We start from the raw sequence: 17,968 nt of genomic DNA on the forward strand, positions 1-17,968 counted from the left end.
AAGCCATAACAAGGCTTTGTTGGGCTATGCTATAAAGCCTGGAACTCAACTCTAATCCAGACATTTTAAATTGAAAAATCTTCCTGGATGGGAAACGAAATGTCTTCAAACTTGGAAAACAATGTCCAGGCGTTTTTTTTTTTTTTTTTCTTTTTTTTTTTTTTTACTTTTTTTGGAATGACTATGACCTGGATGACTGAGAATCTTCACCAGTATACCGCAAAGTTTGTACCAGGGTTAAACATGTTTATAGCTGGTAAAAAAGATTTTGTATTTTCTTTTTTTTCCCCTAAATTCTCAGTTATGGTCAACCATATAAATGACAGTGGTCCAGTAAAAGCAAGCTTTTTTGTTTGTCCTGTTCCTGTTCACTGAAAATCAAAACACAGCTTGTTAAACAACGTTGGATTAATGAAAAGACTGTAGTATATCTGCCAGTAGAGACCCATAAATAAAACAGAGTAGAACTTTTAGAGAATTGTTATTTTCACAAAAATGCAGACATTTGCTGTCAAAACAGCAGAGGGCTTTACTTGAATAGGTATAATGTTTGCAATAGTTCTTAGTTTTAAACATTTATCTCAAACTTGGTTTAGTTAAAAACCAATATTTAACCACACTTCTGTCCAGTCTCATGTAGGGTAGGGATGCTCAGTCATCCAATAACACCTTCACTTTGGGTTTACTTGACTTTCTCTACATTATGACTCAGCTTCTTATTCTGTCAGATGAACAATATGCCCACTTTAGGATATGTTTTATATTTCTGTATTTATTTCCAAATGTCTTAATGCAGCATTAGACTCTCAGATTATCAGTTGTAGCAACAGAACATCTTGTTTTGCTTTGCCACCGAATGGGTGAATTTTTCCTTGTACAATGTGTTTTGCTTTGGCTGCCTAACAAGGTCAGATGCCGTCTGTAATCTTTTTCAGACTTTGCCTAAATAAGTTTAATTTAATATATTGTAATTTCTTTTTTCTTTTTTTTTCTTTTCCTCTCTTGACCTTGAATGCCATTGTCATTAATTTGTTCTCATAAAAAGATTCAATCTGGAATACCATGACTTTATCTGATGGAGACATCAAAGTGGTCAGAGCCTCAACTTTGTTTAAATGTTGTTTGACAATAATCCAGGTCTAAGATCCAGAAAGAAGAAAGATCCAAGAGAAAGATAGACAATGTTGAATGGAAAATATGTACTTGCTCCTTGTAAAGAGGCTAATCATAGATATCATATTGAAGGGACCTGGACACTGAAATAAATATTACACAATTTCTCCAACCTTAGCCCCTTTTCCATCAATGGTGGCACATAATATTTAAAAGGGACATACAGCAGTTAACCATTGGTTGCAATAACTTTCCTGATTGTCTGCCTTAATATTGAGCCTATAGGTTTGGGTGAGGCAAATACTATAAGAGATCTCTAGCATCCCCATCATCATCTAAAAAAGAGCTTTCCCTTAGATTGGCTACAACCTGGCTGTGTCAGATTATTCTCACTCTTTGGTCTCGGAATGATTTTTGCACAGTGTTGTTAAGAACATCAGATTCAACATCAGAATTAAAGGTCAGGAAAACAAGGAGCCTTTTTTGGATTAATTTCTTACAGCAGATATGCTGGTGAAGATTTTCCAGATCAGTCATTCCAAAAAAAGTAAAAAAAAAAAAAAAAAAATCCACTGGACTAGATGTCCAAGTTTGGAGATGTTTTGCTTCCCATCATGCAAGCTTTTCTTACAGCAGACAACAACCAACGTCTGTGTTTTTGATGCTGTGATTATTAATCTCCATGAGGAAATGTTTGATGATGGAGAGCAAGCAGATGGCTGGGTAGTTCTTCATTTCTTGGTTTTTACCTTTCTTATTGATGGAGATGATGGCCTTTTTCTCTCTCAGTGATGTTTAAGGTTAATTTTCGATAGTTAGCAGGACTTGATTAGAAGAACTTTACCTCAAGTTTTAAACAGTTCAGCTGTGAATTAGTCCATCACAGAGGCTTTACTGATGGTAAGTTTTGGTTTCTCAAATCTAGGCCCAATTCCTGTTTTAATTTGTCTCGTTAAGCAAGATAAAAGTGTAAAGCAGAAATTTTATAAATATTTTAGCTGAGGAAAACATGTATTACCTGTTCTTATCTCGCAATTGCCTTATCTCCGTGGTCTGTAGTAAGAGCTCCTTTTCCAGTTTGTTGGTGGACAGTGAATTCTCCAGAAGCTGGATCTCTATTCGAGATGTTTGGTTCAGGACCTGGTGAGAGAAGAGAATCTTGACTAATCCAAGAATTTTACTATAAGATACTAAAACCAAATTAAAGGGAAAAACGTCTTACCTTGGCCTCAACCACATTGAGTTTCCGTGTCTGCTCTGCTGTCTGTGAGAGGAGGTTTGTTCCAATTTCCAACATTGCGGCTGTTTGGTTGTTAACAACGTGCGACTGTATGTTAGCTGCATCTCGCCTTAAACTCTTCTGTATGAAGTTTTCCAACTGCAGAAACACACACAAAAAGAAAATACCTGATAAGTGTCAGCTGCAAATTTTTCAGGATAAACAAAAGGCATGTTGAGGAAGAACTTGAACACTGAGAATAGGATGCTGTTTTTGTCTTTGTTGAAGGGAAAGATATTTGCACGTTCCTCCTGGGAGGATCTTGGAAAAAAGTTTAATTCATCAGTTAACTCCACTAGTTGTGAAATAAATCAGGAATGGAATGTGTCACATTTGCTACTGATGCTGAGATTAGCTTGAAGGTCGACTTGGGAGGCAGGTACCAATCATTTAGAAGAATTGTGATTAATGTTCTTCCCTTTTGCGAAAACTTTCTATAGTAGGCTTCCCAGATTGATACCATGTAGGAACAGAATGGAACTACATCTATCAATCGTGCTTATGCCAGGTTACTTCATGAATGGAAATTTAATAAAAATAATCTGGGCTTTGGTAGGTATGAAAAATATAAAAAAATCTGACAAATGTATAAAAACACACACTGGAAAATTTCATTTTGATCAAATAAGACTGAATCAAAAAGCAAAGCTGTATGAAAGAAACTAAGAACAATCCTTTCAGAGGATTTATGGGGAGAAACAGTAGCCAGACTTTGCTAGAAATTAATTTGCCAGCCTCTAAGTACGATTATGAATCATGTGTTGATGTATAGAGGTTTGTGTGAGCCAGGGAAAGAGATCACCTATATTTGCTCTTGTCTATTAAACCATTTCTACGCTGACTCGAAAGAAGTACAAACAATTGTTCTGTTTTCAGTTGGCATTGCAAATATTAAGTAAAGATTTTTGGTCACAGTAACAAAAAACAGCAGTTAAACAAATACCCTTCTTACCACCTGTTAAGCTCAGTAGTTTAGTTAAGCTCAGTAGTTTAGGTATTATTATTTTGTCTCGTTTTGCAACCACAGGATCTAGGGGGTTTTCACCAACTAGGAAAATGATCTTCTCTTTATGCCCAAATATTTTTCATAAAATGTGAGTCCATCTGCCAGTCTAAAGTTGATTGTGATGGCTTTTGTTTAGCTTTAGGCTATTTGATTTCCTTGTAAAATGTAAGTTATTGACAGCAAGAAAAAGATTTGTAGGACATCACAGCAATCTTCCACCTGTAAAGCAGAAATATGACAAAACAGCTTTTGGTTTTCCAGGACATTTGAAAATGAGTAAGTTTGAAACCATCCACTCCGTACATAAAGTCCAGCAAATGAAACACATCATAGTGGACGGACAGAAAGAAACAGGTCATAGAATCTCTGGGAATATCATCTAATGCCAGCCTTCTTTGCCATGTTTCGACCTTCAGAGGCTTGCAAATAAACAGTCTGTCCATACAGCCATCTATTCATGCCTCTGACTCCACATCCTCAGGATATCACTGCCACTGAGAGGCACAGAGAGTTGATAAATATACTGCTGCACCAACAAACAGATTGGTCCCACTGGGAAAGCCAGTTAACCAATAAGGCAAAGTTCAGGTCCCAATACCCTGACCACATTTTCTGGTGCAGATTGCTTTTCTTGCAGGAATCCCATAGCAAAAAACTTTACAAGTAGTTTGTTTTGCAAAGTTATGGGCTCTGTGGACTTTAGATCAGAGGTGGGTGTTGACTTTTTAAATTCAAACATGGTTTGGTGTTTATTTTTTATTGATTATCACATTTTACAGTTACTGTTTGGGTCCAAAGGTCTTTACATTTGTGCATCAATTTAGGAATACTGCTCTATATGGGCCTTTCCCTTCTTTCATTTTTTTGATAGTTTTTATTCAGAGCTTAAGTTTTTGTTCTTTACAAAAAGTACCACACATTTGATCATAAATCAAAATTTATGTTAAAAAAAACACAAAGTATGCAAACATATTTAAAAGACTTATAGACAAAACACAAATCTAGGTACAGTATAAATTATACATAAAGTACATATGAATTGCTATTGCTAAGGGCTCCATATTTATTTATGAAAACAACTATTGCAAAGTTTTCAGTTCAAAAATGACCTTCATTATGTTCTTTTTTATTAATCCAATTACACTTTTATATTCCTACTATGACATAACTAACATAAAAGTTATAATTTTTTAAAGAAAATTATGTATATTTTAGTATTTTTTTAGAGTACTAATATGAACTTACGTAGATTGTGTAAAAAGAAAGAATTACCACAGTATTATTTAATCATAAAATACTTTCCTGTCATTCAGATTCTTTTTTGGCCCACGCTCATGTTTTATCTGGTGATTTGCTTTTAACTAAGACAAAGAAGGGGAAGATGACATATAGCTAAGATATCAAATAATTTCTTCAATTTTTATACATGGGAATTAGATACATTGGAACTTTATCTTTAATTAACATATAAGTGAACCCACATACAGTGGCACAAATTGTATGAGGTTAGCAGCATTTAAAAATGCATCAAAACTGGAGAAAATCTTACACAATTTTTGTAATTATTTTTCTAAAAAGAACAAAAAATCTAAATCTGTATCTTGATTATAAGATTTATCTCTAGATTTTTTCAAAAGTCAAATTTATGAGATCAAGTTGGATCTTGATCTCATAAAACACATACATTCATAACATCTGATTTGAAAAGACCTCATCTCTGATTTTTCCTTCTGCTAAATTTGGCATCAAATAAACCACATATTTGTTCTCTATTTGCTAAAACATGCTATAAATCTAACAAATCTTACAACCATGCAAACTCACTTAGTAAATTGTGGGAGTATTTAATGCAAAAGTCTTCTAAATTCATAAAGAAATTAGAATGGGGTTTTCAGCTTAACAGTAACAAGACACTTGTGTCTGAATGAAAGTTAAGGAATCCTTCATTAAACGGAAACCATACCAATTATGTTTTTTAAACTCTTTTTTCACTGCAGATCAAATTTATCGTATTCTTATGTAGTTCAGCATGTCGATGCACCATGACCCATTTTTGCTACCCCATTAAAGTAGTTCAAGCTTTGCTATGTTTGTTCTGCTTTTAGTCCAATTTTTATTGAACAAGCATTGCCTAATCAGACAATCATTTTATAAATGGGGAGATACGTATCGCTGAAGGTTGGAGAAACCCAGAGGCCACTTCAAGGAACTCTGTTTGGGTGAGTAAATAGGGCTGGAAAAAGATCTGATGTTGTGACGCAGCAATAGGCTGTTTAAATAATCAGAACAGAAGAAAAAAGCTCCAGTGAGCTGGTTTGCTATGCCTCCTGTTCTGCTTCCTAAGATGCCAATGAGATAAACTTTGATAAAAGTCAGAAACCATCACTGTGCTTCTGCACTGCTTGCCAGCCAAACCATAGAGGAGAAAATTCAGGATACAAGCTTGCTGAACTGCAGCATGCATGCATATATTAATTATTACCAATAGATGTGTTGAATGCATATGAGATGGGATAAATGCCTATAAAAATACCACCTTTACAGTGTCACATTTTTGAAAGGATTTCCAAGAACAGTATGTTAACTTTTTAACTCACCCTTAGTTCCTTGCCCAGAGCAGAACCACAAACACACAGGCACTAGAGAGTTCTTCTCTCAAGCACAGAGAAGCTAGTGTGCACTCATGTAAAACTTTACACAAAAGACCACAACTAGCTCTCACAATGCAGCTATAAATTGACCAGTTCTGACACACCAACATGCACTGTGAATGTGCACACAAGCTCATGTGTACGAGGCTTAATTCAGAGATGCTAACTCAAACCACATGTTGGTTTTGCTGTGATCTGGCCCTCTGTGTGACTTCTGAAGGGGTCATAGGAAAAAGGGAGGGGGAAGTTGCCCCCACCTCTCATACATACAAAATAATGATAACAAGACTGAGGCACAGGCAGAAAGATCTGATAGCAATCTGAGGTAACAAGTGCAGTGGTGTTGCTGGACTGTGTCAGAATCCGATGGGCCATAGAGCTGCTCAAACGCACAGAAAAAAGTACTTCATTTTTCAGCTAAAAGCAGCAATATTTGATATGGTGTATGAAAAATGCAGATGGAATATGAGGTAAATTTAGAAAATGGTCAAATGTGGTGTGTTGGCCCAGTGGTTAGAGCAACTTGCTTGTGCTCTGAGAAGATTGCAAGTACCTGGTTCGATCCCCACAGCCTCCACACTGGGTTCCTGAGCAAAACCCTTAACCACACACAGCTCCCAAAACAATGGCAGCCCACTGCTCCCCAAGGGAATGGGTTAAATGCAGAGAATTAATTTCTCTTTAATTAAAGGGATTTACAAATGGTTGTGATAATTTTTGACAGGGTACATGAGACGTTAAACTCATTGTAGAACTCAGTTTGTCCTCTTTTTAGTCCAAGTGCATATGCAATTCAATTAGCAAAATTTTTGGACTTAGGAACAGAAACGTGTTTTTGGTGGCCATATTTAAATGGGAAAGGGCCATTTGTTTGTGACTATATTTTCCCTCAGTTTCCAGCTAATAAGGATAATAATCTTCATCACTTAAAATTGGTTGCACCTTTTGAAAAAATAATTACTTTAAGACTAAAAAATAGTTTTTTGTTTGAAGAGATATAACTATCTGTATGTTGCTGCACATATTTGGAGTTTGAACAATTTAGTTTTGCATGTTTCTATTCACTGCAAAATCTGCAAAGTCGGTGAACTATATAAAAAAATCACTGTGTCCCAAAAAAGTTACCTGTAAAGTCTCTACCATTAAACTAGCAGTCAGATAGTTTCAACAAATGCAGAATAATCTTAAATCCAGAGAGCATCCTCAAGTAAAACTTAAACTGGAGTCAGTTTCAGTGTCAGTGCCAATCACTACTATGCAGTGCTGCCCTGTTATACATGACCCAGTGATCAGGCTCACCTTAATCAGACAATAAACCTCTCAGGGATAAATCCCATTCTGGCAGTTACCAAGGGCGATAGCACTAAAGACAAATTAATCTTTCCATTGCTCATTGAGTTTTCTTTTGCTGTTTTTCCACGTGCAGTGGTGTCAGGAGCTGCCTGCCATGGAGAATTAGAAAACCATTTTATGTACTTTAAGCAGGAATGTACAGCAAGGATAATTTAGGTTATTTCCTGATGTTGTATTGTTTATTATTATCCTTCACATTGTAGGGTTAAAATCAGTACCGTAAGTTTTATATTTGCAGTACTACTAACTAAGGTAACACTGCTTTTGGAAAATTGGCAGCTGGGTCTTGATTGGACAGAGTCCAGGTGGTTAAAAAAAAAATGGAGCGTGTCAGTAGGAAAAGGAGAGCAAAGTTGTTATTATTAAAAGTCAGCGCAGAACATGCTGACAGCCTTTAACTTTATTTCTGAAAACTTCTGCACTTTTTATCCTTGAGGGAAATATCTGCCTGCTTGCTCCTTGACCTTTACTCTCTCTGTCTCATGTGTGAACTTGTCTTAGCAGTTTGTGAAAGGGGATCACAACCTGGAAACCTAGTTTACATCTTTAGTTTAAGAAAACGAAAGCAAATTTGTGTATTTGCAGAAACCTTTCTGTATATTTATGAAGAGATGTGCGCTTGATGAACTGCTGAGCGAAGCTCTTTTTCTGTGTGTGTCTGTCTGGATTCTGACACCTGCTGAACTTATGCTTCTTTGACACAGACATGAACCCCTAAAGGTCGCCTGGATGGATTTAATTTCCTCATAAAGCTCCACGGCTCCGTTTGCGCATCTTTAAGGAGCCACTGTGCAGATAAGGAAGAAACTGAGATAAAATTTACCCAGGGGGCAAAGCAGATGATACTAAGAAAATAGTAGAAAATATACAGTAGAAAGACTACTAATAGGTTAATAGTAAAGTCTATAGCTTATGTTTGTTTTTAAGACCTTTTTCAGGAACTTTTTCTTTAAACAATAACTCTTTTAATAAGCTGAGGTATGAAAAATAATGAAGCAATTATCAGATTTCTTTAATCCAATGAAGGAGTTACCTGCTGACAGTTATCATGCAGTTAGGCACTCAGAAAACATGTTTTTAAGTTGGTTTCCTGAGCCTCTGGCATTCAGTCAAGTCGGTGTGAGGTCAACAGACACAAAGGATATTGGTAGAGTCATATCACAGTTTATGGAGTTTGACAGGGCCCCATTTGTACATACTCATAGGGTCAGGTAGTTGTGTTCATTTGGTCCAATGTGTGTGGTTGTTCACTTAGTTACAGGTTCCACAATTAGGTCACTGTAACATCTGCTAAAGAGCTGTACATTGCAATTTTTACAATTAACGTCAAGATAAATTTCACTTCTCATCTTTGCCTCAAAGTATCTCACCTGATGCTTAATCACCTGCAGGCATTTAAGAATGTTTTAATGTGAAAGAAACTGATTTAAACCGCCCCACTGACATCTCCATGTGTGGCATTAGTGCACTGATGAAGCTGCACTAATGACTGTAGGAGTTTTGGAGGTGAGGTGTAGATGCATTGTGTTGGTAAATATTGTAATTGGGGGAATCTTGAAGCATTAACAACTACAATAACAAAACAAGCTAAATATTCATGTCTCAGCCTGTTTTTATTTGCCATTCCTGCATTTGCTTTAGTCGGCCGTGGTCCCATGCTGTTTGGGAAGAGACCTGCAGTAACTGTGCCAATATAAACACTGAAAGAGATTTTAGTACTTCATCAGTTCAGCACAGCTTTATTCATCTGCACATGAGTCAACTATTATCCCTGAAAAAAAGACCATGTATGGTTTGTTAGTTAAACAGTGCTGACCATTGTGCAACTTTATAGAAACTCTTCCGATTTGCCACCACATCGCTCTGGGATCGTTTTCCCTTTTTCTAAATTCTCGCCACAGGCTCTCTACATTACATAAACTCTACATTCATAACAGTTATATCAGAGTAATTCTAACCAGTTTTCATGAAAAGTATTTATTGTTCATTATGGGGAACATCCATGTTTCTTCTCACTGCTGCATGCAGCTTAAACATAATGCTAAATATTTCCTTCTTTACTTAATTTATGAATGCATTTGCAGACAGATTCACAATAATCCACAACGCAGCTGAAGCCTGTAGGAACTACTGCTTTATTGTCATTGTTGGCATTTTTAATAATTTTCATATAAAGTTAAGAGCTATAAAATCCCCAGAGGCAACCTACTAAATGTTCTCATGTTTTCACAATAAACTTGAAGAATCTGTGCTTTGTAGTCCAAGTCTGTACAAGGAAAAGCATTAGACTTTATGAGAGCAATACCTGCACTTGCATTTATGCTGGCCGTAAAAGCATTTTCTTTCATATTTTACAAGCATGTAAATTTTAAACAGGCTTAACAGATTCTCCCGTGTTGCATGATATTGATGGTCCTAAAACACAAGTGGTGAAATCATCAGTTTTACACAAACAATGAGAATGTCATGTCTTTGTTTAGAACCAAGTATTATAACAACTATCAAATAACCTCTCAAATTACTTCTACGACTCTTTAGGGAGCAGAAAAAAAACTCTTATTTTCATAACCACTGAGCCAAGCAACAACAACAAAGTCAGATAAATCATTGGATTTATGTGCAGCTTTATAAGCAAATTCCCTTATTGAATAAATCTGGATCTGCAATTTTAATCTATTCAGTCTTTAGTCAACTGCTGCAGTGGTCTATTAGACGATGTCTGTTTTAATAAAAAGATTTTTCCGTGCATTTTTTTCCATTTAATTAAGAAACCAGTTGATAGATTTTTAGTGTTCTGCTTTGCCTTGGTTCAGGAAGAGGCCAGTCTAAACTGAGACAAATCCTGCATGATAAATATTAGCTTTGATTTGGAGATGACAGAAATACAAGTGGGATTGAAACATTGTGCCTCAGTTAATAATCTACAGTATTAAGTAAGTCTGCAGGTAATACTCCCCATCCTTTTTTTTCAGCAGCTGTCTGTTGACCTTGGCAGAAGCCAACAGGGAGTCTCTTCTTTCCCCTGAATCCATATGCATGCAACGCTTCCATATGTTAAATCTCTTCTCTAACAGGCTCTCATAAGAACATATAACCACAAAGATATTCCACTTTTTGTCAGATATCTTTCAAGTGTAATTGCTGGTTTTCCTTGTCTCAAGTGGAGGAGTTCAAGTATCTCTGGGGCTTGTTTAACATCGGCAGTGATGCGGTCGCTGAATCGGACTGTTGTGGTGAAGAGGGAGCTGATTCGTGATCAAAGCTCTCGATTTACCGATCGATCTGCTTCCTCACCCTCACCTATGGTCCTGAGATATGATAAATGACCGAAAGGACAAGACTGCGAAAACAACCGACCGATATGAGTTTCCTTTGCAGGGTTGCTGGGCGAACCCTTCCAGATCGGGTGAGGATATCAGTTACCCGGGAGGAGCTTGGAGCAGAGTTATTGCTCCTTCACATCGAAAGGAGCCAGCTGAGGTGGCTCAGGCATCTGTTCCAGATGCCTCCTGGTCGCCTATCGCAGGAGGTGTTTCAGGCATGTTCTATTGGGAGGAGGCCTTGTGGACGGCCCAGGACACAACTTATTGGGTGAATAGAGCTAATGAAAACTGTTATATAATGAAAAACAGATAACGGTTTATATTTAAAAAATTATGCTTGTAATGTTTTCCTACTGCTTATTTTTTCTTTCTCAACAAATAAAATTTTTGTTTTCCATATTTTTATACTTAATTTTATACATAATTTTAAATAAAGTGTAATTTAGTTTTGAGCCTTTTACACAACATTAGCCTTGCAACCACTGTGGGGCTAAAAAACCCTGAATGCAGATTCCTTTACAAAGCAATGAATTTCAGGTAATAATCGCTTATGTTCATATAATTTCCATTCTTTAAAAAAAATTTTTTTTTGTATGAGAACCGGAAACTTGCTATTCCTTCAGCCACCATATTTTAGACTATCTAGACGCAAAAGGTTGTAGTTGAACCATATTTGACAGAAAATATGCCACTGATGACCAGGACACATGCTGAAAATTTAAACCATGTTAAAAAAAAGTTTTTTTTGAAGATATTTATAAAATGCAATGCCTTCAAAGTACACTGGAACTATTGATTGATTTATAATATTGTTGAACACATCCACCATAAATGCAATTGGCAGTTCTACCATTCATATCATGCTTTCCAGTCACATGCGGTGGAGTCTGTTATACATCATACTAGTCTTAAGAAGATAAAAAACGATAAGGAAAATGTATAAAATTTGTTAGTGTGTTGGTGCCAGGAGCGGAAGTGTTAATGGTTATTATCATAGAAAAAACAACGTGTCTTATTTGTCTGTTTATGAGCTGTTAGGGTCGTTTGGATGCCATTTATATCCTGCATAGCCTCCCACAGTTACTTGTTTTGGTAACACTCATGCAGTGCAACAGAAAATCTCCATGTGACACCATCATTTTATTGTTTTTTTATTCTTTCTACAAACCGTTATGTGTTTATGTTGGCAGCCTGTAAAAACTGTCAAGCCTTTAACAATCCCCAAGAGCAAAACCCATGTCAACCACAATTGTGTATGATTTTTAAATGTGTGTGTAATGATGAGGCTTGAAGCTTTTAGAACATCTACTTGTGCATTTGTGCAAACATATTCTCTAGTTTAGTGTAAACCATTGCTTCACCATTCTAAACCTTAGTCATTGTGGTTTCATTGACTCTGTTTTCCCTTTGCTTCCATGGTTTAAACTGTGGCCCTGTCACATCCCCCCCAAAAATGTCTCAAAATAAGTAATTTGTTAATCAGCAACAAACTAAGAAGTGATCAGTTCTTAAGAAGCATGTATTCCTCATTTCCAGCACCATGATTCAGCTTCCCTTTTTAGCTGGTGTAGGGGGTGGTAAAAGGACAAATAACACATGCAAATTTAACTTTCACTTTCTTAGCTACAGCTTTAGAGCCCTTTAAATCTTTTTTCTGGGAAAGCTAAAATTGTGAAAGAGGTAGGAGTGGGAAAGCAGTGGGGAGCACCCATGTTGGTGGTGTTATTTTGAAGCTTGTTCCCACAGGATGCCAAGACTCTGCATCAGCCATGAGATAAACAGAAATAGTTCCCATTGAATTTAACCAAGTTCCAAAATCCCTCAAACACACATTTAGAATTCAGGAAGCTCCTGCAAATACGACATGCTTTCTAACGGTGGTAAGGATTAGTAAACATATCAAAAGAAGTATATTTTGCTCCAGAGGATCAGCATCTTTGGCCAAAACAAATAAAACCAATATGGAAATGTATGTTTACTCTGGTCTTATTCCTCTCTTTGTGTTGAAAACTTTTCAAGGGAGGAAAATGTGGAAGGTGGCCTCAGCTTAAGGCTCTGGGTAGGACTCTGAGTTACTAAGCAACATAAATACTGGGATGGCAAATAGTTTGTAAAGAAAATGACCAACATCTAAAAGATGGAAATTAAGGCAGCTGCTCACATAGCAACACAAACACACATAAAGTTATAATTCAATATGTTTACAGGTCAAAATATTTATTTTGCTACCCGTGTGCATTAGGGAAAGTGTCTTACATTCTTATCTCACACTCAAACGCATAAACATGTGTATTTTTCATCTGACTTTTGGTAAAATTTAAAATGCTGAAAAAGTAATTGAAAAGTGCACTTTGTTTCTAGTTTGTCTTAATTCCTTCAAATGATTGCTTAGCTAAATAAAGGGGAAATGCAGCATAGTCATAATTGGTCTGTTTCTAATTTACAGAAAAAGAAAAAGAAATAAACAAAACTTGCCTAGACTTAAAAAAATTCAATACTGGTTAAGGAAAAAACAACTAGTTGGTGTCTTATAAAACAACAAAAACTTAAATAAATGTGTGCCAATGAATGCCATAGTGTCTGTTTTAAAAGTTAAAACCTTTTTATAATTTTAAACAATGTCACAATTACTCCATAATATTTTTAAGAGCAAATTTAGCTTGGAGTATCAATCTGCCGGTGTGATGTTTTCAGTTGCAACGGTTTCACTTGTTTTTAGGTTGGAACTATTCTGTTAGGGGATTTTACTGTTGTATACTTGATAACAGCTCTGTTTGCTATTTCTATCCATAGGTGAAAGTGTTTTGTGTGTGTAAGCACTGTTTTAATGTATGAATTAAGTAACAAAAAGAGGAAAGTTGAGCTGCAGTTTTTCATGAAGACAGAAAGTTCATGTCAAACATTAGTAGGCCTATTCCCAGATTAACCTATTTCTACAGACATAAGTGACCACGGTTTATACTATACCCTTTATCTGAAGGCATAATTAATCAAGGAGTATGCTTTTTATTTATTGTTTGAGTATCAGTTTAGGTTTTCTATGAACACTCTAATTAAGCTAAAGTCTTAGCTGAATCTCAGACAGTTTCTAAGTCACTGTAACACAATTTCCCTCTGACTTTTCCTATAGGAATGACAGAGATGACTTCAATAACTACTTTCCAAACTTTGATTAAAGGAATCTGAGCCATATGTTTGTCCACCAGAAGGTTTGTTCCACACAGCTGCCACATCTGGACAGATCCTAAATGTTTGGGGAAAGACAGGGGATCTGAAACAGAGGCTTTTAGCATCTTAAATAAACTTACAGTCGGGGCTAAAGCCATTCTTTGGATGACTCAGATGATTTCATAACAAAAAAACTTCAAACAGAAATCTCTGATTTAATACAGCAGTCATACGTTTTCACACAGACAAGTGTTTCCTTGGGTACAGAAATTAGTCAGACAGGATAAAGGAAAAAGATGGAAAATGATAAAGGGAAAATCCGGAGTAAAACAAATTTTGAAAAGTAATACGTTTTTAGTCCCTTTCAAACAAAAAGAGGTAAACACTGTCTACAGTAAAAGGAGTCCACTTCACAGTCTAATGCATTTCTACAGTTTGAAATGGCTTAAACAGCTGACAATTCAGTCTTTAGTAGCAACAAGCAGGTGGTGGGTCACAAATATTCTTGAGCAAAATGGAATAAATGCATGTTAGAAAAACCATTAATTACAAAATGTGATAGTTCCCCCCCAGGTCAAGCTGCACGGTGGGCGGCTCACCGTTTCTTCCCAGAGAGATGGCCAAAAATCCCAAAGAGGAAATACATTTAGATTTCCAGGGTTTACCATCAGGTTTAAAGTAAAAACCTGATAACAGGAGCTCAAAAATAGCACTGCACCTTCACATCAAAACAAATCTTAATACGCTTTTAATTAATAACAGTGATCTTGAGATTATTTTAATTAAGCCATTAGATGAAAAGGTAATGATAGATACTTTAATCTTCCAAATTGTTGGTGACTGATGAAAACCAGGACATGAAATTGTTCTTTAAAGTCGTAGGGAAGCGACTGTTCCAATGGTTTCATTTCTGAATTCTCCCGAGTGGTGCACGACTTTACACGAGTGAATAAAGTGAATGTGATTGGTTTATCGAGGGGGCCGGATTGTTGTGGCGGAAGGATCGCAAGCAAGTTTGGTTGTGGCTGGTTTGTCGGAATCATCTTGCTAACCAGTTAGCAACTTAGTGCTAGTAGGTTCCCAATGAAAAATTGCATTGGGACCAAGTAGCACTAAATTGGTGAATTAGAAACGACACTGTCAAGGAACGCAATGGACAGCGGAAACAGGCAAGAGGAGGAGAGTTTTGTGTCTGAGGTCATGGATGAGTCTCCTCCGTCATACATTTTTCATTTAGAGGAGGAAAGCTGAGACAAAGTTATTGTGGAAGAGGACGCCAGGGCGGCAGAAGCTTGGTTTGGTGTAGAAGGCTTACAGCCGTACATGTTCTAGCTCTTGCCTCACAACGCTGCCAGGTTCTGTTAGCTCTACGCCTGCCAAAGACACAGAAGTCCATTCCCATGAACACTGGGACCTATCTCAATGAAATGATTCTTATTTCTTATTTAAACTGTTGCGTATATTAGCTGCAACTTATGAATCAAGATGCTATGACCGAAAAAATTTGATTTACAGATTACCATTGATATATGATTGGCCAAATTTAGGTGTACAAGCTGACATACTGGCCTGCATAAGATAACGAAAAAAACCCACACAGTTTTTAAGACAGGATCTTTTTTTAAAATAGAAATTTTCTGATATAGACTACATTTATATACATATTTAAGCCAGAATATTTTGACATTTAAACACGACTTCCCTACGACTTTAAAGTAAAGAAGCCCCCTCTTTCATTAGAAGCTATTGCTTCTGCAAGCAAACAATTAAACGGAGCTAGCATTGTTCTTCGTCCCTACTTTATGGGTGATATGTAAAGCTCCCCCAACAGGTTTTGTGGGGGACAGTTCAGTAGGCATCAGCAGCTTATAGCCTGGTGCAGCCTTTTTTTTTTTTTTAACGTTTCCAGTTAAAGAAAAAAAAAAAGTTAGTTGGTGCGGCTTATAGGGAGGTGCACTACGGAAAAATATGATACTATGACTAACTGTAAACAACTTCCTCATAGGATCAGCTGTGTTTAAGGTGTTGGAAGATGGCTGTTATTCACTGAGCAGAACCCCACTTAAAAAAATCAGAGCCACTGTTCCAACTATGGATTGCTTTTATCGCTGATGTGTGGAAAGAGGAAAAAATTATGAATATTTGCCAAATGTTGAAGATTTGGTGAAAATCCAGCATTTCTATTAAGTTGTTATTAATCTAGCAAAAAACAATTCAAAGGAAAACGTTCAACATCTGTGTAAAATTGATGAACTGTTTACAACAAAACCATACTAGCAGTAATGTCTACATTTTGGTGTATTGAGAATCATTGAATCTAGAACTTTAAACTTTGTTTAAAGCTATATAATAAATAGTTATGGTGTGTTTTGTATTTATTGTTAAAATAAGTAAACTTAAGGCAAATGTTTGTAGCCTTCCTCATAATAACGAGAATAACACCCCATAAGATTAAAATCAAAAACATTCAAAGAAGGACATCTTGTTAGTATGGAAAACTGACATTTCTAGAAATAGAAAGTTTTGACCATGATCCTTTAAGATTCCTTGTAATTGGAGCCCAAATCACAGCCAAGAAAACTCCACACTAAGTCCAACTGTCACACAAATAAGTATTAGACAGGAACAGAAAGAAAAAAAAAGAAACAGCAGAAAAGAAAACTTCCTGAATTTGTTTAATATATATCAATGCTCTTTATGTCTCTTTAAGGGTTCTGTGCTATGTCACTAAACTAAATAATACTGCGTAATGACCTTGTAGCTGTCTAATGCTCTGTATGAGTGGGTGCATGTCACTAAATCCATCTACAATATGTACTTCTGTGTGTATTTGTGTCTCAGTTAGCCTGCTGGGTCACCACTACGCCCCCGCAAATGAGCCACAACAAATATCTCAATCATCTCACCAAAATCAGGACCAGATGTGCTAAGTCAACATAGCACTATGCGTACGTGTGTCTGTGTGTGTGTTGATGAAGTTATGCAGATGTAAATTTTTAAGGTATCAGAGGAGAGCTCAGCTTCTAAGTGCTGTTAGCATGACTGTTTTCTGCTGTATGAAAATCATGAGTCTGGCAGGACGTTCTAAAGGGTGCAGTAAAGTGAGTAATAGAAGGCTGATGAAGGGATTTTATTTTGAATGATATCCCTAGTTCAAGACATAACCTGCCCTGCTGTGAGGCAGTCTGGTTTGAGAAAAGTCTACAAAATTGGTCTTCAGGAGGTCAATGTTCTTGAATAAAAATATACCCTGTAAAAGAATGAAAACAGAGATATAGACTGATTGGGAACAAATGCATTTGAGTCTTGATTTAGATCTAAGAACAGACTGTCTTGGCTGCAGGAAAGGTGCTGGATAAATAAACAAACTGCAGCTGAAGATATTGCTGCCCTCAGTGGCCAGGAAATATCCATCCACTGTTAAAAAAAGATTGAGATGGAGAAAACATGCAAGTCTGTGCTGAAAGACACATTTTCAACATTTACCCGCACATCCTAAACTGTTTTCAATGACAATATATAAAACCTGAGGTTTACATAAAGGGCCAGTTTTGCCAAGTAAGAGCAGATGGTGCTGAATGGTACCTTGTAACGATGAGGTCATTCAAAGATAGATAACGTGGCTTTAATTAGTTTATTAAAATAAAGAGAGAAGAAAGTGATTGTGGTTGCAAGTCTTTTCGGTTCTGTGGGCCTAAAGGAAATAAAGAAACTTTGTGGTCAGATTTGGGTTTGGAAAATAAAATGGTTAAAAATTTTCCTTAATTCACAAATATTCAAAAGGATCTCCTTTCATTTTTATAGTCAGAAAGCACGTAACTACATGTCAAAAATGTCAATTCCCAAATCCTTTAGCCTTTTCTTTAAACTTTTTTATTTGAACAGATCTTGATTTCCTAGGACGCAATGCATGTTTCTGTGTGTTTTTTTTTTTTTTTTACATTTTTTTATAAATAAACCAAAATGTTTTATATAAATTCTTTCCAGCACTGAGATTGGGCCCACAAGTATTAATTTCACCAAAATATACAAAGTTTGATTTGTGTTTCATTTCTGTGGCAACACATTTGGCAAA

The 17,968-nt window shown here is 36.3% G+C and overlaps 1 protein-coding gene across 1 annotated transcript in view; it reads right to left on the minus strand.

The window, feature by feature from the left end:
* Nucleotides 1–17,968, minus strand: part of LOC107100230 (angiopoietin-4-like) — an 81,663-nt gene that overhangs the window by 13,961 nt on the left and 49,734 nt on the right. Inside the window, exons 3-4 of the mRNA XM_015398645.1 lie at nucleotides 2,336–2,491; nucleotides 2,132–2,253 (exon numbers count right to left, since the gene is read on the minus strand). Of these exons, the coding sequence (XP_015254131.1) occupies nucleotides 2,132–2,253; nucleotides 2,336–2,491 (278 nt within the window). The remainder of the gene's footprint in view (nucleotides 1–2,131; nucleotides 2,254–2,335; nucleotides 2,492–17,968) is intronic.

The sequence above is a fragment of the Cyprinodon variegatus genome, unplaced genomic scaffold (assembly GCF_000732505.1).
Source record: "Cyprinodon variegatus isolate N-32 unplaced genomic scaffold, C_variegatus-1.0 Scaffold947, whole genome shotgun sequence".
Taxonomy (NCBI): Eukaryota; Metazoa; Chordata; class Actinopteri; order Cyprinodontiformes; family Cyprinodontidae; genus Cyprinodon; species Cyprinodon variegatus.